General features: G+C 45.4%; 2 protein-coding genes across 2 annotated transcripts; both read right to left on the reverse strand.

The window, feature by feature from the left end:
- Positions 1 to 13,560: 13,560 nt before the first annotated feature.
- LOC101781007 (ycf20-like protein) lies at positions 13,561 to 15,941 on the reverse strand. The gene is made up of 2 exons (XM_022824539.1): positions 15,620 to 15,941; positions 13,561 to 14,338 (listed from the first exon to the last, which is right to left on the reverse strand). The coding sequence occupies exons 1-2, from the start codon at positions 15,772 to 15,774 to the stop codon at positions 13,897 to 13,899; spliced, it is 597 nt and encodes a 198-aa protein (XP_022680274.1). The 5' UTR covers positions 15,775 to 15,941; the 3' UTR covers positions 13,561 to 13,896.
- Positions 15,942 to 16,229: 288 nt separating this feature from the next.
- LOC111256380 lies at positions 16,230 to 17,211 on the reverse strand. The gene is made up of 2 exons (XM_022824295.1): positions 16,516 to 17,211; positions 16,230 to 16,238 (listed from the first exon to the last, which is right to left on the reverse strand). The coding sequence occupies exons 1-2, from the start codon at positions 17,209 to 17,211 to the stop codon at positions 16,230 to 16,232; spliced, it is 705 nt and encodes a 234-aa protein (XP_022680030.1).
- Between the last annotated feature and the right edge of the window lie 4,223 nt (positions 17,212 to 21,434).

A 21,434-nucleotide genomic window follows, 5' to 3' on the forward strand; every position in this document is an offset into this window, starting at 1 on the left:
ACCCGGCTAAAGTGTACTCAACGTCGCCTCATATGCGAGCAGACACTTTAATCAAGTTAAAATGGCAGTCCGTCGCGTTTCACCCGATAAACCACTTGTCTCGGATCGAAAAAAGCATACTCGCACGAAGACGAGTCCAGAGATTACAACAATCTAGATAAATTATAGGTCCCAACTTCATTTATTACAACTCAGGATTTCAAGATCATAAAGTAAAATTTTCAAAGTTCAAAAGCAATGAAAAAACAATGGTAAGTCTAACGTCGAGACACAATACCATGGTGAAGCCTGCCATGATATCAAACACCACGATCCTCGCCGACCGAGGACGGGTCCCACTCAACAGTCCAACCCAGAGGGAGTTGGGACGGCTGAGTCACACTAGCAACCAAGCAAACAACAGCACCTGAAAAAGATAGCCACAAGCAAGGCTGAGTATACTAATACTCAACAAGGCTTACCCATCAGGTGGTATCTAATCCACTGACTCCTAGACATGCAAGGCTTTTTGGCTGAGGGGTTTGTTTTGCTAAAAGCAACGAAAGTATATCCTTACTTTCAAGTTTTAGCATCAGGTTCTAGTTGATTATCCATTCTAGGTAAGAACCTATTCTAAGCAAGCATGTGATCAAGCAATTTAATTCAAGCATCAGTATTAATCATCATCCTTTGTTTCACTTCTTACTCAGTGCAGCATAGTGATCAAGCAGTCTCAAACTGTGAGAGGCAGACGATTCGAATCGAGTTTCTTAACCTTGCATGGTGGACCTAAACCCACGATATATGCTACTGCAGCGCCGGGTTCACATATATTAGCGGTTCCCATCAATTCGTGTCGTTTGTCCAGAGCCTACTTCCCTTGGAATACAATGCCCCACTGGTCCCGGAATGTCGTTGTACCGTGGCCGCCCTTGTACCCACATGTGGCCACATGGGAACCTAGTTCCAGATAGAGCGGGGTAAAGGTCCACACCGGTTCAATCAGGTACTAGGCTTCCCCATCCCATACTAGGTATGAGCTTAGTACTTTCAAACACTTTACCACAATCACTGTCACGGTTCAATCTTAGCACATTTTTCCACTAGATAGACGGGGCAATCCACCAATTCCGAACATATAGCTCAGCTCCGCCGGTCAATCCTTATGATTCCAACATAAGTAAACAGGCAACTATTATAGCTCACGAGTGATAGGAAATCACTCGACTTTTACCGTGTCCCTATTTAGCATAGCAACTACACGACTTAACATACTAGTATTCAGCACATAGGTACCTAGGATCATGCGACTAAGGTTCCAAGCAACTTCTATAAATTTAATGCACAAACATAACTAGCATAAGTAAGGCATAATTTTAGAAAACAGGGTTATGCTCCGGGTGCTTGCCTTCTTGTCCTAAATTTAAATTAGCCTTGGGCTCTTCCAAAGTTGGTTTGGGTCTTGATTTGCCTGGATTAAGTCCAGCTCGGCGGAGGGTGTCCTTCTTCATGTTCCAGGTCAAGCTCGTACGTTCCATCAGCGAGCTTAGCTTCTACATGAGATGCAATGCAATAACTCAATATTTCTGCCATTTTATGGTCTGAATGGTATTTCATATATTATTACAAAGCATAGCTAACTCAAGACCCAAACTACTCAGACAAGCACCTTCGTTACTTTTCTTCATAGACAAAAAGTGTTTTTGTGATTTAGACATTTAGATCGAGTTGATGGTGACTGTGTACACATATATGTATAACATGTTCATTAACCTCAGATTGGAAAGTCAAATAATTTCTGAATGTTTTGTTGTAGCTCTTCCAAAAATTATCATAACTCCTTACTACTATTTAATTTGTTTCTATTTCTTTTCTTCTCCACTTAAATTTCTAATTTCATTTCGGTTGCATATGTTAGCTATGGGTTTAAAACTTTTACAGAGACTTCTCAATACCATTACTAAGCTATTGTAAAAATGCGGGGTGCATTGGGTTACTACAAAAAACATATAAATTATTTCATTATCCTAAGGTAGCAATCACTTAGCTAATTTTAACTCAAAACCTATAGAGATTTTGTTGCTGAAATTTTAACACTGGGTTACATAGGTGCAACAGAGTCTGTGATAAATTTTTCAGGATTTTTGGTGAAGGACATCTAGTTTCCATATTTTCCTATGATGTAATCTTGCATACAAAGAAGGGCAGGTTTCATCATGTTTCTTATGGTGAACCATATTTTTCCTAGCAAGTATGTTTCATAAACAATCTAATCCAAGTGGTTTCATATTTTTCTCTAACCTATTCTATTACTTATGAAAAAAGAAAGATTTTTAGCTAGATTTCAAAGATAAATCTAAAAAATGACATAAACATCTACACTAGGGTCCTAATCATTTTTCTAGGCACAAGCTCATTGAAACAAGGCTAACAAAAGTGGTTTTGCTATTTTACTATGCATTTAAAGGATTAAACACTAAATAAAAATCTAGAGAAATAACTGTAATAGTAACATGCACAAAGTTATATTTTTTATGAAACTAATCAACTCAGAGAGTCTAACAAAGTTGGTCTTGTGTTTTTATCATTTTTCTAAAGTTTACTACACATTTTCAAAGTTTGCCATATTTTAAAACTAGTCATTTCACAACCAGTCCGAAATATTCTTCAGATCCACCCCCATGAAAAACATCTTCTTTTGCAGATCTACCCTTCTCTTCACAACTAAGCCCCTATAACTTGCGCTTAACCCCCTGGACAAAATCCCACCTTAAATATAACTCCGGTTATTTACGCGTAACCCCCTATACCCAACCGCGATGCGGCGCATGATGACAGGTGCTGTCAGGAAGATGAGATGCATCGTCATGCCAACTAAGACCAAGCATACGATGCCCCTGGAGGTGCCCATGATCTGCCCAGGTGCGATTACGACTATGAGGATGCTTACAACCTGCCCAGGCGTGAGTACAATTATGAAGATGCCTATTATCCACCTAGACGCAACTGCGGCGGACGTGGAAGGATTCCTCTTGACCAGTACTACTTCGATGACGAGTACAATGATGACATTGAAATTGACGGCTTCACTGCTTTCACCCCATACCTCCGAGCTATTCATTGGCCACCTAGTAGCAAACCAGCCATCAATGAGAAATACGACGGTCGTTCACAACCCCACTATTTGGCTCAAAACATAGAACACCGTAGTAAAAGCCGCAAATGACACTTATGATCAGGTGGCCGCATATTTCCAAATGGTTATGGGTGCTGCCCTACTCTTGTGGCTAGAGAATCTTCCTCCAAACAGCATCGACAGTTGGGGTCAACTTGCTAGAGCCTTCACTCAGAATTATCAGGCCACTTACAACTGACCGGGCAACAGAGAAAAACTCGGCCAAGTCCATCAGTTGGTAGGCGAGCCAATTCGAGAATATGCCAATCGCTTTTTTGAGAACCGCGACAGGCTAGCCAGCATTGATGATCGCGACATCATTTGGTATTTCAGCTCAACCAAAAAATGTTCGAGAAGCTGTTTGAGGCAAAACCAAAGACGGTCGGACAGATGATGAAAGTCATCAATGATCAAGCCGACCTGGAGGAAGCATCAAAAGTCCAATTCCGGAGACACTGCCAAGCTGATGATTACAATCAGCCAATCCACGATGAGCCCCGAGCATGTCTAGAGCATCAATTTCGAAAAAAGGGCCCCCGAGGTCTACGCTGCTGAAGGCGACCCGACCAAGCAGAGAACTTTCAACCGAGAAGAATTCGATAGGACCCTCACTGGCCCATGCCCTTTCCACAAGGATGCGCAGCACACCCTGCGAGACTACATGGCTTTGAATATAAACAACCTCGCCGCAATGACTAATGTCGGGACAATAACAAGCGCGACTACCATGGTTGCGATGGTGACTGTCGCCAAGACAATCGTGACAACTACCACGATGATGAACACGATGACCGCAACAGCAGACGTGACGACCTCGATAGCAAAGAAGAATGCCACGACCAGCCTCAGCAAGATGCCCAGCATCCCAACACCGACCAAAACAGAGATTTCCAACGGCCCGAGTGCCAAGTCAACATCATTGTCAGTGGCCGCAGTGCCTCATGCAGTAATCGCTAGTAGAAGCTACGACAGCGAGAGGTCCACTTCATTTCAATACAACCAGTCCAGTATTTGCACTAGTCCAAGCAGTCCATAACCTTCTCCAGGCAAGATCATTGGGTCCACATCCCAGATCCCGGGTCATACCTGTTGGTGGTTTGCCCGACCAAAGATCAAAATTATCGCACTGAGTACCTCACATTTGAGGTGGCTAACTTCAAGACCTCCTATCATGCTATCTTCGGTAGACCAATGCTGGCAAGATTCATGGCAATCCCGCACCATACCTACCTCGTCCTCAAGATGCCAGCTCCAAACGGTGTCCTTTCTATCTACGACCACGTGGAGACCTCATACAAATGTGACACAAAGGAAGTCCAACTCATAGAAGCCCTGGAGTTGTCAGCAATTACCATCGCCATGGTTGCCGAGGCCCAGAAGATAAGAACAGACCAGCTAACGATCCCTGAAAAGGAGCTGACCTCCTCAGCACTACAGCCGGACCCTAGGGTCAAGAAGATTTGCCTCGGCCTTGAAGTGCCAACCAAAATGGCCCTCATCAGGGCTGATCTCTTGAGAAATAGGAACTCACGCTCCCCGTTCATAGCCTTAATCACCGACCAGATGGTGCCAGAAGACAAAGTAGAGCATGAAAAATTAGCTCAACGCAGCGCAAATTACATTGTCATCGGCAAAGAGCTCTACAGAAATGTTGCATCTACAGGCGTACTAATGAAATGCATTTTATGCAGTGAAGGCATCGAATTATTGGATGAAATCCACTCAGGGACATATGGCAGCCATGCCGGCTCAGGCACTTTGGTCGGCAAAGCTTTCCGTTCCAGTTTCTACTGGCCCACGACAGTAGTCAACGCAAAAGAGCTCGTCAAACGTTGTAAAGGGTGTCAATTTTTCTCCAAGCAGCAGAATCTTCCAGCTCAGGACTTGCGCACCATCCCTCCATCATGGCCTTTTGCATGCTGGGGGCTGGATATAGTCGGACCCTTTAAAACTACCCCAGGTGGCTATACACATATTTTTGTGGCAGTTGATAAGTTTACAAAATGGATTGAGGTGAAGCCTGTCACCAGCATCGAGGCGGCCAAAGTAGCCTAATTGATGGAAGAAATCATGCATCATTTTGAAGTGCCTAACAGAATCATAACTGACCTAGGTGCTTAGTTTACAGGAGCCGAGTTCTAGGACTTTTGCCAAGATAATCTCATTGATGTGTACTACTCCTCAATAGCGCACCCACACTACAACGGCCAAGTAGAGCGCACAAACAGGATGGTCCTCCAATCCCTCAAGTCTCGCATCTTCGACGATGCATCCAAGTATGCCACCAAGTGGCTACGTGAGCTGCCTCATGTCTTCTAGGGCCTGAGAACATAGAAAAGTCGGGCCACCGGCTATACTCCCTTCTTCATGGTATACAGCTCAGAAGCTATCCTGCCGTTTGACGTGGCCTTTGGTGCTCCACGTATCCAATACTACAAAGAAGGCGAGGTAGAAAGAAGTCGGCAAGTTGACATTGATAGTCTTGAAGAACATTGTGTAGCAGCTCTTCTCCAGCATGCACGCCATGAGCAACAGATACGGCGTTACCACGACCGCAATGTCAAGGAGCGGTCCTTCAACGTTGGTGACTTGGTACTTCGCTGAGTACAGTCCACCAAGGACATGCACAAATTGGCCGCCCCTTGGGAGGGCCCCTTCATAGTCAAAGAGGTCATCCAACCTGGCACATAACGACTACAATAGGTAAATGGATCTGGCGTCCCCAACCCTTGGAACATCGAGCATCTATGATGATTCTACCCTTAGAATATACAGCTATGTACTCTGATTTCCCTCTTCATATTGAATAAATAAATACCCCTGTGGTTCCATTTTTCCGTACCTATTGCCTTACTTCTTTTCTTTCCTGAGCTATGCTTTACGCTCGGGGGCTGCCCGACCTGCTTAGCAGCCCGCTCGCTTACATGCTCAAGGGCTCCCCTTGCTGACCTCCGGGTCATTCCTTTTTCCAACCCCTCTCGCGGCTATACAACTAACACGTGTGGTCCGTGTCCTAGCTTTTGAAACCTACTCAACCTCGCGTTCACCCCTCCTAAAAGCTCGAGATCTGCTCTCAGTAGGATGCTAGTTAGGTGACGCTAGGTTCTTAGCGACTCTAGGCTTCATCTACATGATGCCCTGTCGTATATGCCAAAGGAGGGATGGAGTTTTTCTTCCAAAACATAACATCTTACAAAGCTCCTCCAGCTTCAGATCCAAGCCTGCAATCATGCGCTGGTCATTCCGAAGATTAGCTACGGACTCCTCCAGGCTGCGCTCAAGACCCCTGCGCGCGTTGGCCACATAAGCCAACTTTTAGGAGACCGCGTATTTGCGGCTAACCATAGCATCATGCTGCTCTTGGAGGCGCGCATTGGCATCTTCGCATTCTCTCAGGTCCTCCTGCAACCTCACCACTAAACGCATGGAATCTGCTCAGCTGACCAAATCTACATCAGGACAAAGACACCAGGAAGCAAACACGACCTCATAACTCAGCAAGACTCACCTACCAACTCTGAGCTGATGAACTACCTTTCTCCAGCAAAGCTAGCCTCAAGGCATGCCCTGGCGGCCTCACCCTCCCTAAGGCTCCGTTGTAGCCTGGTCACTTGTGCAGCAAAATCTACAAGAACCAACAAAAGATTGCATTAGTGTGAACCTCGCATAAAATACTATCGAGAACAAGTTGACCAACTGTACCTCTCAGGAGCCCATCTTGAGTGGTCTTCTTGACCTCTCGTCATGCCTACCGCCTCTGGATCTCCTGCCTCGTTTGTTCAAGCTCAGCCTCCAGTTGTGTTGCTCATGACCGGAAGCAATCGCAGTGGTAGACCACCTATTTTCTCTTGTGCGCACGCTCAGCTAGGCCCTACTCAAATTCACAAAATCAGAGCTCTGCAAAAGAAAATTGAATTTCAAGCTCAAACCCAACAGATTGATCAGCATACTCATGCGAAGGTACTCGAAAATCTTGGCTCTGGCCTCATGCAGCCGAGCAATGGCCTTCCTATCTTTTTCATCATCCTCCTCAACCTCTTCAACTATATACAGAGCAGTGGTGGGATCATTAGATCCACATGTAGGGAGTGCATCAGGCAACACATTGTCCCTAGGTGGATCCTCCTAATGATGATCGGCCTCAGTACCATCCTCAGTCGCGTCCTCCACCACCATGTCCTCCGGCGCCGCTTGCCCGACCTCAGCGTTCGCTGGAGTCGCACCCTCGACGCGAGCACCAACCTCAGCATCTGCTTGGGCCACGCCCTCGACACCACTATCCCCCTAAGCTGCACGCCCGACCTCCGCGTCCCCCTGGGTCGCATGCTCGACCTCCACATCCTCAATGACAGCAAGCCCCCGAGCTACGTCCCCAACCTGAACGCCATCCCCAACTGCGCCCCGGCCCTCGGCCTCCTCCTTTATCTCCAATACAACACCGAGGTTGGCCACGCTGTCGTCAGTGACTTTAGCGCTGACTTCAACTTGTTGTGGCATAGAGCTCAGTGCAACCTCCGCAACTACAACACCAACACCGACCTCGGGAGCTAATAGCTGCCAAGCGGTACAACCGCTATCAGCTTCAGCATGACTAGGGCATCTTTCTAGTTGGGTGGCACCATCATCAGATCGGGTGCTAGCTCTGTATCATAAACATAGCAAGCAAAAAAACCAAGAAATCAAACTGTTGTCTCAAGCATAGAAAGCACAATAGAAGACGGTGACACTTACAAAGTACTCTTAGTAAACAAACGGAATTTCGGGCGCAACTCTCGTGGCAGATTAGGCGCATCACCACTAGAGCCGCCCCGCATCCTCTCCTTTAGTATGTCCTTGAGGTGCGCTGCATCAGCAGCAGTTGTTCCCCCGAGCTTCAGCTCCCCGCCCTGTGCAACAAGGCTTGGCGCGCCAGATCCCGCCCCGCTGGCCGTTTCGGCAGTAGCAGTGGTAGTCGACACGCCTTTTTTCCGACCGACCACCTTCTTCTTCTTCTTCTTGGCCAGTTGTGAGGCCTTGTAATGGGGCCTCTTATGAGTCGCTTGCCGAGCCTCCCAACCTACACCTTGGTCTTCATTAGCCACAAGTCCAAGAGAGGACTCTGACTCAAACTCAAAGCCCGGTGGCGGCGCAACCGACACATTAACCAGTGTGACCTTGGGCAACACCGCCTGAGTCCCGCCAAGCAACGATAGGGGGCAGAAATATACACAAGGATCGCTCTAAATCAAGACATGAATTCAAATTAGAAAGATCGCAAATCAGAAGTGCACCTCATCTAAGCATAAATAAATGCAGACTCAACGGGCTAGTCAGCGGATTCCTCAAAGAGAAGGTATGGGGGCGCCCGTGTTGTGGAACTCGCTCTTGAATAACCCTGACAACCGATGATAAACTTCGTCAACGGACACTGCACCATCAACCTCCCGAGTCGGATCAACAAGCCTCGAGTACTCGTACGATGGATGTACTCGGTTCTTGATAGGCTGAGTGGCCCGCTGACAGAAGTTGATCCCAATCGCCATGGGCATCAGTTCTCGGGCCTTGAGGTTAACAAATTTTTCTAGAAGCTCATTCACTTGGACCTGCTCTGCATCGGTGGGTTGGTCCTACCACTTAGATATAGACACAGGATCGAAACCGCTACACCGTGGCAACTCCGGCTTCTGGTTGGCAATCAGGAACCACTCGGCGTGCCACCCCTTGTGAGACTCCTTCAGCTGAAGATCAAAGTACTCACGCATCCTCTTGGGACGCAGAGAAAAACTAGCCCCACCTATGACCCTATCCTTCCTTGGTATTCACGGGCTTAAGTTGATACAAATTCTCCACAGATTGAAGTGGGAGGGGATACCCAAATATGCCTCGCACAAATGGATGAAAACAGCAACGTCTAAGATCAAGTTAGGATTGAGGTGTACCAACTTGATCTTATAGTAGTGAAGGAGCCCGCGGAAGAAATCCCTAGTCACGATCCCGAACCCGCACTCGAAGAATGGGGTGAAGACCATGGATTGCTCCATATCCTCAGATGGAAACTCCTAACCGGCGGTCGCTCGCCTGTCCAGCAGCTCCTACAAACCGAGAAGCCCGCGGTTGATGAGGGCTTGGACCCTCTCATGCGTCATGACGCTCTTCATCCACGCGGAGGAAGAATTCAGGGCATTGCGCTTCACCATTGCTTTGCGAGTTCACGGAGTGGATCTAAAAGGTACTAGGGTTTTGCTGCGCATAAAAGTTGCGCAACAGCTCAGGCGGAGGTGGCGCAACAACCTGGACAACAGCGGCGGCGCGTATGTGCATATGCGAAGAAGATTTGGGAATACGGTGGCGCAACCTAGGGTTCGCGAAAGCGGTGGTGGAGTGCTCAGTGAACTCTGGACAGCGGCGCAGCAAGGGATTGAAGATGAGAATGGCAACGGTCGCGCAACCCCCGCTCTTTTAAAGGAGATGATGGCATCATTCACGGACGAAAACCACGGGCCCTCCGTTAATGCCGCATAAACATGCCGGGCGGAAAGAACGGACCTTTTCGTTAACCCACTGTGTGCCTAACGGATTTTTCAGGATTTTTGCTACAGAGCGCCTCCCTAGCCTTGCCATCCCTCGACCTTAGGGTCAAATGCACAATCTTACTTGATGCGCCGTCGCGGCCCTCGTCAGTCCTCTCCTTGATGGCTGAGCGCCTAATTCTACTCGGCCCACCTTCGCGGCCCTCGTCAGTCCTCTCCTCGGGGGTTGGGCACCCAATTCTACTCGGCGCACCTCCACAGCCCTCGCCAGTCATCTCCTCAGTGGCTGGGCGCCCAATTCTACTCAACGCGCCTCCGCGGCCCTTGCTAGTCCTCTCCTCGGGGGCTGGGCGCCCAATTCTACTCGGCGTGCCTACGCGGCTCTTGCTAGTCCTATCCTCAAGGGGTTGGGTGCCTAATCCTACTCAGCACACCTCCCTGGCCCTTGCATTACATGACACAAAGCGGAGCACACCTCTACGGCCTCATAAACATAAGAAACAGATGCAAAGATAGATTTTCATTTGGCTAAAATCAAATTCACGGCATTACATGACACAAAGCTTGTGTGAACAGCTCTAAGATAGATGACATCCTAGGATAAGAAGCTACAATGCAGAAGAAGAAAAAAGTGCAATACAAGAAAGCTGCGCTCAAGCTTCCTTGCCGGGGTCTTAGATAAAGTTGGGAGGGTTCACGATACAACCTCCTCACAAGTATTCTTCTAGCATCGTTACCTCCTGACTCGATCGCAGAGACTGCGGAGGAAAGGAGCACCTGGGTATCCTTCATGAGAATTCTTCTGGCATCAGAAACATTGCTGGAGGCTACTCCTATCAAGCACTACAAGCTTCAAGCCAACAAGCACTATAACTCAAGCCATGACCCTCCAAGGCAAAAAGCAGATTTATTTATTGCTAGGCTGCCGGCTACCCTCCAAGATGCCACAGAAAGCTCGTGAATATGCATGGCAGAGCCCCTACACACCAGCATGACTCCACATCACGGGTTCCCAGCCTTGTCCTCAAAGTGCTGGCGGACAATACTCCCGTGCAGCTCTCGTGGCGAAATAGTACTCCCGTGCACCTGCTTTAGTGAAAAAGAATCCCTGTACAGATGCTATGATGGAGCAGAATCCCTGTGCAACTGCCACGATGAAATAGTATTCCAGTGCTACTCCACTGATGCAGCCGCACTCCCGTGAACAAAGACCTTCGTGTCGTTTACCCATCATTACTTCATCCCCAAGAGATTTGGGCATGGATTTTTGGTTGGCATGCTTCCGTGGCTGTGCCCGGACACTAAAGATTGCTTCAAAGAGACAACTGCTTTTTTTACCATTGCACCGATTATACTAATCACCTCAATGCTCGGGGGCTACTCCTACGAAGTGCGTCTTGCGACGCCCTCCATAACCTTCATTTCGACTTGTTGGATGCCTGACCTCCATCAACTCGGCACCCAGCTTCGCTCTACGCGTTGGCTCTGCACATGCACGAGTTTTTCTTCCTTTTTTGAGCACTGCGCAGCCTCTCCATCACCATGAAGTCATCACAACTTCAGTCGACCTAAATTCAAGCTTCGCTGCGACAACCTCAAGTTCCTATTCACTTACACATTGCTCGGGGGGCTTGAGGGATATGGGTACCCCATAGGTCCCCACCGATCAAGATACCAGCCAAACCTGACAAGTGGGCCCGCCCGACCAGGGCGTGCGGGTCTAGGATATGAAGTTACTTTGAGTTCACGACAAGACAACTGGACTGTCTGAATCTATCTGGATATTGTGGAACACATATTGTAATCCGCTTAGAGTACCTTCCATGTAAAGACCGAGTAGATTAGATTCAAACCGAGTTGTAACTCTTGTTTGTCAGTCTATGTAAGGCGGCCAAGGGCACCCCGGGGACATCTCAACTCATATCAAGCAATACAATCCACACATACAGGACGTAGGGTATTACTCCTTGGAGGCTTGAATTTGTCTAAAACCCTCGTGTCCCTTCGCTTTTTCGCGATCACCTTCGAGTTCTTGGTTTCGCAATCGTTCTCACCTACAAATCAACCACTTGGGTGACCCTGATGGACTGCCGGGCTTATAAATCCGACAAGTACTATGAACAATAATATGTTTATAGATAGAATGAGAGGTTAGGGTTTCTAGGTACAGTGAAAGAATCGGGAAGGTATCAAAAAATTTCAGGATTATTTTATTTATTAAAAATTATTAAAATATTTGATACTTGTTTGACAAGTATCGAGTGAGTATCAGTGTCCGGACAGTATCGGATGAGTAACAGCATCTGATATGATACGTGAGCGTTCGCAAGTATCCGCGCATTGTAGCCCGTACATGCTTAACATTCGTTTTATTAGAAAACAAGTTTAGTTCTTGATTAATAGGATTAGTTATTTCTTATATTATGACGCAAATTGAGAATGGGTAGGTTTTTCTCTATATCTTATCCTTGTCCTCTTTATCTGAGTTTATTACAGCGGTAGAAGATGTTTCCATATTTAAGGGCGGTAGATGCTACCATTAATCTTAGTGACTTATATAAACTGTTTCCTCACGTTAGTCGCTCAGATTGTAGGGTCCTAAATTGTTCAGGGATAGTCTCAGTGCATGATTTCATCGCACAGTAACCAAAACTGCCATATTAGCTTTTCGATTAAATGAAACTGTCACTCTCAGTGCATAATTTCATAGCACAGTTTGATAGAAAGCCTGCAGCATTTAATTCTTGCATGGTGTTATAATGTTATCATGTGATGAATCCTCAGTGCAAGTTTTATTAGGTTTCATGGTAAAATGTGCAAGCTGGTTTCACGGGGATGAAACTCCACTCTCATCTTTCTTCATAATTAGCTTACCAAGTTAGCAAAACTACTGATGTGGCACAGAATTTAATGCTAACGAAATCCCATGACACCCGCTGAGACTGGCCTAATAAACTAGAAGCACATGGTGCAGCCTCTACCATATTGACTAATTTTTAGTCAATATGGTTTCTTTATCGTATTTTCATTATATATTTCTTTTCATTTTGGCATGATCACTTTTTTCTTTTATTATGTTGAGCAGCCTCACATACATTTGGAAGGATTTCAGCACGAACATGTGATGCTTACTGTTGGAGTTCTCGATTTACCCGTGCACTAATATTTTTTTATCGATCTGAACCAAAAAGGAATAGGAGAACAGGACATGATCACAATATTTTCCTTCGTTCTATTAACTGTAGGTTGGCCTTATGTACTGATATGTATATTGATCATGTCCTCCTGTGTCCATTTTGATTTGACAGCATGCTGGTGACAACTATATTCGATCTTATGGATCCGTTTGTGGCTCCTCTATGTGCTTGCATAGTGTTCTCGGGTTTTTTGCTATTAGCAATAAGCAAGTGATCGGCAACACTGCCAATAATTAAAAAGAACTAAGAGGAACTGATACTACTGCAACATCCGGTACAGGTTATGGACACGGCAAGTATACGGGCGCAGCGTAGCGTAGCGCGCCGCCCATCCTAATTAAGTAAAATCACCCAATGAGAAGGTAAACAACTACACACCCATGAATGGAATGACTTGAGTTCTTCCACAATTGAAAGTAGTAGAAAGCGTAAATACTCTCATCTACAGCTAACTTAATGAAGTATCAAAGTCATCACAACACGCCTAGGAGGTAGGTGATTTTTCATTAAAAAAAGAAATAGGCATCCAAATTCAATTCAAGCTAGAGGGGACTCGGACCTAAGTCGTTAGAGTACACAACTAACACCTCCCACCGTAACCAGTTGAACTAGACTCACTTCGTCAAAGTCATCACAACACTCACATGCACAAACTATTACAAGGTAAGTACGATATCTCTACTGAAGAAATTCATCAGCCTTCTCCGAATAAGCACAAATGCATATTAGATTAGGGTTATATGACATGGAAGTCAAGAAGTACAGCATATATACACTTTACAGGCCAAATAATGCTTAACAGCTTGCAGCACTTAGCAAAAAAAAGAATAATATCTGCTCCAAACATCTCGACAACTTTGAAGAAATCAAATAGCTTCAACAGCAGCCATCTGTTCCAGAATTCGAGCCAAATGTAACAATACTAAAATTTGAGCAATAGGCAATGGCTATCGCGGAACCATATCCTGGTGTTATCATGATCCCAGTGTACCACCAACATTACTTGTAGGCACATAGCAGAAGATGACAGCGTAACTCAGCTACCCACCTTGAAGGCGTCCACGAAAAGGCCCAGACATACACCGGCTTTCCAGTAGTTCACCATCGAAATCAATTTCTGAAGCCTCCCAGGAGGCCTGGCGATTGGTTTTCTGTACATAAGCATGCCAATTCCCTCAATGGCAGCCACTACAACAGCAGCAACAAGAACATCCCAGTCGCCAGTCTGCCCTAGTATTGTTGCCAAGGCGTTGGCAGTGTAGAAGCCAAGGAGGACGAGGAATATCTTTGTGGGGGAGTTGGTACTGCCAGAGTTCAGCTTTTCAAGTAGCTCCCTTCCAGCGGCTTGGATGAGTCTGCCCAGCCTTGTCCTACCAAGGAAGCCACTGTCCTCATCAAAATCTTGGCCATCAGTGTTAGATGGCCCACCAGTTTCCAAAGCAAAGGCTGGCCTCAATCTGCAGTTTTTCATCTGGTAACTGAAACAGAGTACAGATATCAAACCGTGGTACCAAAGCTTCTGAGGAGCAGAGAAAAAGAACTCTGCACAACAATATGAAAATAGACACACATGATGCCCTATTTTATAGAAAAATAATTTAGAAATAATTATTTTTTTCTAACATAAGACATCATGTTCTCTATCTGCTCAGCAAATTTGAACGTAAAATTCGACCTGTGCATGGAGGAAAAAAAAAAGAAAAATCTCATTAGGTGGTAGCTTGGCCCAAGTGGAATAGTTTGGGAGAGTAACTTGAGATGCTGCCACATAGCTCTTGGAGCTTCCGTTGGCTGCCAAATTGTTGGCGAGCGATTCTGCCGCCTGTGTTTTTGCCCGTGTTGGTTCTGTGCTGCAACTAGGAGGAAGTTGGCAGCCAATGATCGGCAGGCAACCAAACCCAGGCCAAATTTTGAGGGCGCGCCAATTTTTTGGAAGGGTCACAATTGGTAACCAACCAAACGTGCCCTAAGTTTTGTTTAGGGGTAGGCGCACAAATAGAATTGGTGAGGGTACTAAAATAGACCTTTTCCTTTCATATTATAAACTTAGATACAAAGTAAAGGCCAAATCAACAAGAAATCCACCTTTCAACGAAAGATGTTACTATTTAAATCAAGATACCCACTGAAAATGACTACCCTGATCCTCTAAAAGAAGCAGGAAGGTGCTTGAACTATTATTTGAAGTGTCATTTTGTAGAAAGCAGTTGGAAGTTTGTGCAAGACTTTGATTGATGGAAAGTGGGCAACAATTTGAAGGGAGTTACTATGACTATCTCACTAAGATAAAAGAATGTGGATAACAGAAAAATCTCATACTCACTTGGCAATGCATAGTATTCTCACATCACAGCCCAGTGATTTGTCACAATAAAGCTCAACAAGACATCAATTTGAATGGTTTCTATTTATCTTTAACAAAAAAAAGCAACATCAAGATTCGAGATAGGTGACTGCTTAGGAGCTAAATATAGTACTTTGTTCTTAGTGTTCTTACTGCCTTTTTTTACTTTCGAAATTTACAGGTAGCAGTGCATGAAATGGTCACATTAGTGCACTGAGCTGCATCCAATTAGTTCGTAGCGGAGTTACAGAAGTTTTCGAGTGTAATTGTCTACGAACAAATTTGCTAAGCCAGGGGACCATTCATTTGATGCGGCATCAAATCAAGGTAGTGATGGGGACACAAAAGTTCCAGGTCAGGAACCACTACTGATACAGGACTCGTATCAAAAGAAGAAAAGTTACCTAGAACTCACCTGAGAGCCCCTCTGCTATTCTCCTTGGTCGGCCGCAGGAAGCATGCCCAGCTGAGGGGGATGCAGCATTGCGCCGCCGGAGAGCTGCCGCCTCCGCAGAGCCCACTGGACGGAGCCCGCGGAGCGCAGGGAGGGGCCCCACGCTGCAGAAGCATGGGGAGCGCACGCGGGGCAGCTCCTCCGTGCCAACTGCCGAGGACCGAACGGACGCGTCGGCGCGAGGACGGGGAGGAGGCGTCGAGAGGAGGAGCGAGAGCCTCTCACTGCTTCGAGGAGGATGAGGCAGCTCCCCTTCTGGTTCAGGGGTGGGCTGTCCGGCTGTCCTGCCGGCGGTCCGCCACAGGTCCATGATGGTGATGGAGATAGAGTGCACATTTGTTTTTTCTGCCCAGTGTATCGCTGGCTGGGAGCACAGTCTGCCACTCGCCACAACCATGCCAAAATTCTGTTAATCCACATGGAGGTATAAACCTTGAGAATGTAATCTTGCAACGAGACGCGACAACTTCATCATCAATCAAGCTGTGTACACCAGGTGAATCACCTGTTTAGTACAATATAACTACATTTTCGAAGTTTAGCGAGACAATGAGATAAGTCTAAGAAATTATCACCGCATCTGTAGAACAGTTTAATCCAAAAAAACATAATCAAACAATTCCATCCCTGAATTTTTAGCACCTCAAAAGCTTTCGTAAACTGAACATTCAGCTATCCGTGGTGATAAGGCTCCAAGCAAATCACAGTATATGATTATAGGCGTTTCACTTTGCATGCAGAACCCCTGTCATAACAGGTATACAATTGTATTTTCCAAAAAAATAACAGGTACACAATTGTAAGAAAAACAATCTCCATACAAAACAATCATGGTGAGAGCACCAGCTGTAGATCACCTCACCGGCGCACTGCGACCAGGCTACGTCATGCCTGCAGACCACCGTGTACCTTGCAGCGTCGGCGTCACGGCACGACGGCTGCAGCAGCTGCCATTCACCGGTGCCCGCAGAGTACAAGCAGGAGTGATCCCTTTCACACCGCGGTGGAATGTTCGGGTTGTCGGAGGGTTCATTCTTGCACACGAAGACGACATTGCCGCCATCAAGCAGGAAGCCGGTCATGTCAGAGAACACATGCGGCAGCGGCCACTTCAGCTCGGCGTGGCCGCCGGTGAGCAGGTTGTACAGGAAGAGGTGGTTGTACTTGCGTGGCTTCAGGAGGAACCGGCCGTCGCGGTAGTCCAGGATCTGCAGGTCTTGGTAGCGGCGGAACCGTGTCAGGCCGTGCACGGCCCCGTCCACGGCGCGGAGTGGGGCGGCGATGTCGGGGCGGGAGCGGGCGCCGGCGTCGCGGAGGTCCCAGATGCCGCCTGCGGAGTGGAGCAGGCCGAGGAAAGGCGAGCCGAGGTGGCGGCGGCGGAAGCGGAAGCGGCGGAGGAACGCCGGGGAGGTGCAGAGGCCGCGCCACCGCTTGCACACCGCCGAGGCGACGGCGAGGCTCGCTTGGGACGGGAGGCGGATGAGGACCTCGCCAACGGAGTCGTCGCCGAGGTCATCGAGTGAGGTCTGGCTCCCGGCCGCCGGCGCCGCCATTACTCCCTCCCCTCACCTGGTTTCGGCGTCGACAGGTGGGCCCTGCAACCGTCCGCTCCCTCCCTCCCCAGCCCGCCTGCTCGATCCCCCAACTCCGGTGCCCGATGCCACCGCCTCCCTCGCCCGCCGTTCCAGCTGCCGGACTTGCCGCCGCAGCCTCGACGCGCTGGGGTGACCCGATTCCTCGATGGCGGCTCGATTATCTCCAGATCCAGCCGTGCCGGACCAGGTCGGTGGGGGCAAACGATTAGAACAGAAAGGGGCGACGGGAGGCAGGAGGGAGGGCGAACGGAGTCGATGCGGCGGCGAAGGATTTAGTGGGGGAGGGGAGGGACGGAGCTTGCAGGAATGGCGGCGCTGCACGGACAGTAGAGAACGAGAATGAACGGCGATGCGGAAAGAACGGCGATGGGTAAGGATGGATTCGGATGAGATACACTATTTACCGTATTTTAATTCGAATTCAAATACGAATACAAATATTATCGAATACGGATACAAATATTATCGAATATGAATGTAAAATGAATAGTTCGAATTCGGATTCGCATTCGGATACTGCTCGTCTTATAACATATTGTCATAATAAGTGTCAATTTTGCTTTATGGTTTTATAGTTGATCAAAAATTATGTTACAAGTAGGGAGTAAATTATGAGCGTGGTACGTAATAGATATCTTATTAAAAATAACATATTTATTAATAAATAGTTAAATATATCAAATAAATATAAAAATAAGTATTTCCATAAATATATATCATTTAATAATAAAAATAAGTTCATTAATACATTTAAATATGATTTACCATTTAATAAATAATATAATGTATTTAAAATTAATATGAATAGTCATATTAAAATTAATTAAATTTTATCATTATATATAACTAGTAATATTAGGTTAACATAATTACTAATTTTTCATATGGATAATTTTTTAATAGTTTAAATGGTGCAAGTAATTATTTCATTAGCAATATTAAAATTAACATAATTTGTAATTAGTATTTAGTAATATAAATAAGTTTTAGATGGCTTCATTATATATTTATTCTTTGCGTATACGGATAATGTTGGATATTTCATATTTTTATCGAATACGAATCTGGAACCGGATAGAGAAAAATATTGAAAATTGAATACGGATACATCCATTTAGACATCCATATTAAAAATGTGAATACGAATACGGATATCCATATTGACGTTTTTAGCGGATACGAATTCGGATAATTTGGATTTCCAGACATCCAAATCCATCCCTAGCGATGGGAAAGGATGGCCATGCCTCCCGTGTAAGTAGAGGGAAATCCACAAAATAGCACCAGTTTTAGAAGGTGTTCAGGAAACAGCACTCAAAACATCTAAATTCAGAAAACGGCACTGGTTTTAGCCACTAAATCTATAAAGCACAATATCATCTACTTTTCCAATTCTTCTATTTGATTCTTCTCATCTTTCCATTTACAAATAGATCAAATTGCCCATGGTGCATTTCAGCTATGCTGCCTTTTTTTCTACCCCTTCCATCCAATTGGAACAAAGAAACAACAGATATCACCGCATACCCCATGCTATATACATTAGAGGTCCATTATGTCTTACATAGGATTGCACCTTACATATGTATAATAAAGTTTGGCATTCAGACATCTTAAAATAACTACTATAAGTTGCATGGATCAAAATATCACACAATTCCCATGCATCAATATTACCAATTTGGCACCCAGACATTTTAAAAGACCTAATAAGTAGCATGGATCACAAAAATATCACACAAATTCCATGCATCACTACTAAGCCATCATTCTGTCCCATTTTATGATGCAGCCCCTCCTTCCTAGGGTAGCACAAAGAGGCGCTTCACTAGGTTAGTGCTAGTAGATGGCCCTTGAGCATGCTCTTGACCTCCCTGTAACAAAGATATCCTTCTTCGGGTAATACTTCCAGGAGATATATTAACAGCAGGCACTATCCTTAGCTTGACTGCTCTGTTCTTTGGTTTGGAAGGTGCCTTCCTGCATACACAAAAAAATTAGTTGCAGCACATTATTAAATGAGTAGATATGATTACTTACCTTTTCTTTGGAACACTGCAACTTGGATTATGCTGTCCAACTTCTCCACATGTTTCACACTTATCTAATTTCCTTGCACCTAGTTCATCGCTTGACTTAAATCTGTTCTTCCGTTTCCTTCCTGGTCCTATCTTCAATTTGGGTGGGAGTAACTTGAAACCCATGTTCACATTAGGCCATTGAGACTTGTCAGTCATTGTTGGAATTGTACCACTATATGCAACATTGAACCTCGCAACAGAGTAATACTCATGCACAAATGAGCCCAAGTCAACATTTCTCTCTGCTTGTATGAAAGCCAAAGCATGACAACAAGGCTTCCCAGTCACTTCCCATGCTCTACAGCTACATATGTGCTCATGCAAGTCCACAACATGCTGCCAAGGTGTCAAATCCTTGTAATTGCCAAAAATCTTAGCCTTGTGCCTATTTTTGCAGACCCTCATATGTCCTAAACCTTTAGTCTTAGCTTTAAGTTCACTTATAATAACAGGAAGAATATTGCCAGAGAGCTTATCTGCAATTTTTCTTCTCTTTTCCCATAACTCCATTGTCATTTGCCTCAATCTGTCAACTAAATCAACAATAGGCAAGTCTTTGATGTTCTTAATCTATGAATTGAAACACTCAGCTAGATTATTGTTCACATAATCACATTTTATCTCGGTGGAGAACATAGACCTACTCCACAAGTGATTGTGATGCTCATTTAGGTAACTTATAACATCTGGACATGCATCAATAATTTGATCAAAATGGTAATCAAACCTCTCACACATGTATGCCCTAGCAGCCGGCCACATGTTCTTGTCAAAATTTTTGCCACGATAATACTTCCTGAAATTTTTCCAAAAATATCTCATGCACTCCCTATGCTCAGCGCCAGGAAATACCTTCTTGACTGCACCATCCAAACCCTTGCATGCATCTGATGATATTGCTAGTGCCGGTGGATGTCCTATTGCCTTCTTGAACTGACTCATAAACCAGGTCCAATTATCTTTAGATTCTGAGCCAATGACACCCCATGCAACCGGGTACATCCAATTGTGGCCATCCAAGGCACATGCAGCTACTAATTGTCCATTGTACCTCCCAGTCAAGGCTGTTGAATCAATACCGACGTAAGGCCTACACCCATTTTTAAACCCATCTATGCAAGGTTGCAAAGCAACAAATAACTTGTCAAAGTGAACATTATCTCCATTGCAGATGGTGTCGATCTCCATAATTGATCTAGGAGAGTTTGCAAGTAGTTCAGCTCTAAAATTAAACAAGGATTGAAAATTGTCATCCCAACTCCCATAAATCTTATCTAGAGCTTTTTGCCTACCTTCCCATGTAGTCCCATAGCTCACCTCAACACTATAAACTTCACTGAGTTTATTTGCAGATCCTTAGCCTCAAGATTTGGATTCTTCCTTAACCATGCAACAGCCTTCTCAACAATCCATTTTTGAGATGCCATGGAGCTTACTAATTTGCTAGTGGATACACAATCATGGTCACAAGGTATCATTGAGATCTAAAAAGAAGGTATACAAAATTGTTACACTAGATTTCACAAGTTAAAGAAACATGTTTAACAAGATTTAAAAAAATCAAAGGGAGGTAGAGAATTACCACAACAGTTGGTTGATGTGGCAATTTATGAGCCACTATTCTCCAATTGCACCCCTCTGATTTGCATTTAGCTCGATATCTTGACTTATTAGTCACTACTTTGTGCACCTCAAAGTCATTCTTGATTGCATATTGTCTCAAAGCCATCCTAAAATCATGCATTGTAGGAAAACATTCACCTACCCGGATATTGGGATTTTCCTTGTCAACCACAATGTTAGCTTCACAATCAGCATTATCATGTACAAGAATTTGTGCCTCGAGAATCTTAGCATCTGAAACATGTTCCACCTTAGGCGCCTCTCGAGTGTCATCCTCATTCCTAAATCCTAAAGCAACATAAAATTGTTCATCGCCAACAAAAACATCGGCATCATACATCATAGCAGGATCCACATCACCCTTGAGCTGGCTTGCATTCTTGCTCCCCAACAATTTCTCCTCCATTGATATGCTTCTCTCATAGCCTGGTTTCAGTTCAAACTGTACAACCAATGTCAACAATTTACTTGTCCAAT

This window comes from Setaria italica, chromosome II, assembly GCF_000263155.2.
Source record: "Setaria italica strain Yugu1 chromosome II, Setaria_italica_v2.0, whole genome shotgun sequence".
Lineage (NCBI taxonomy): Eukaryota > Viridiplantae > Streptophyta > Magnoliopsida > Poales > Poaceae > Setaria > Setaria italica.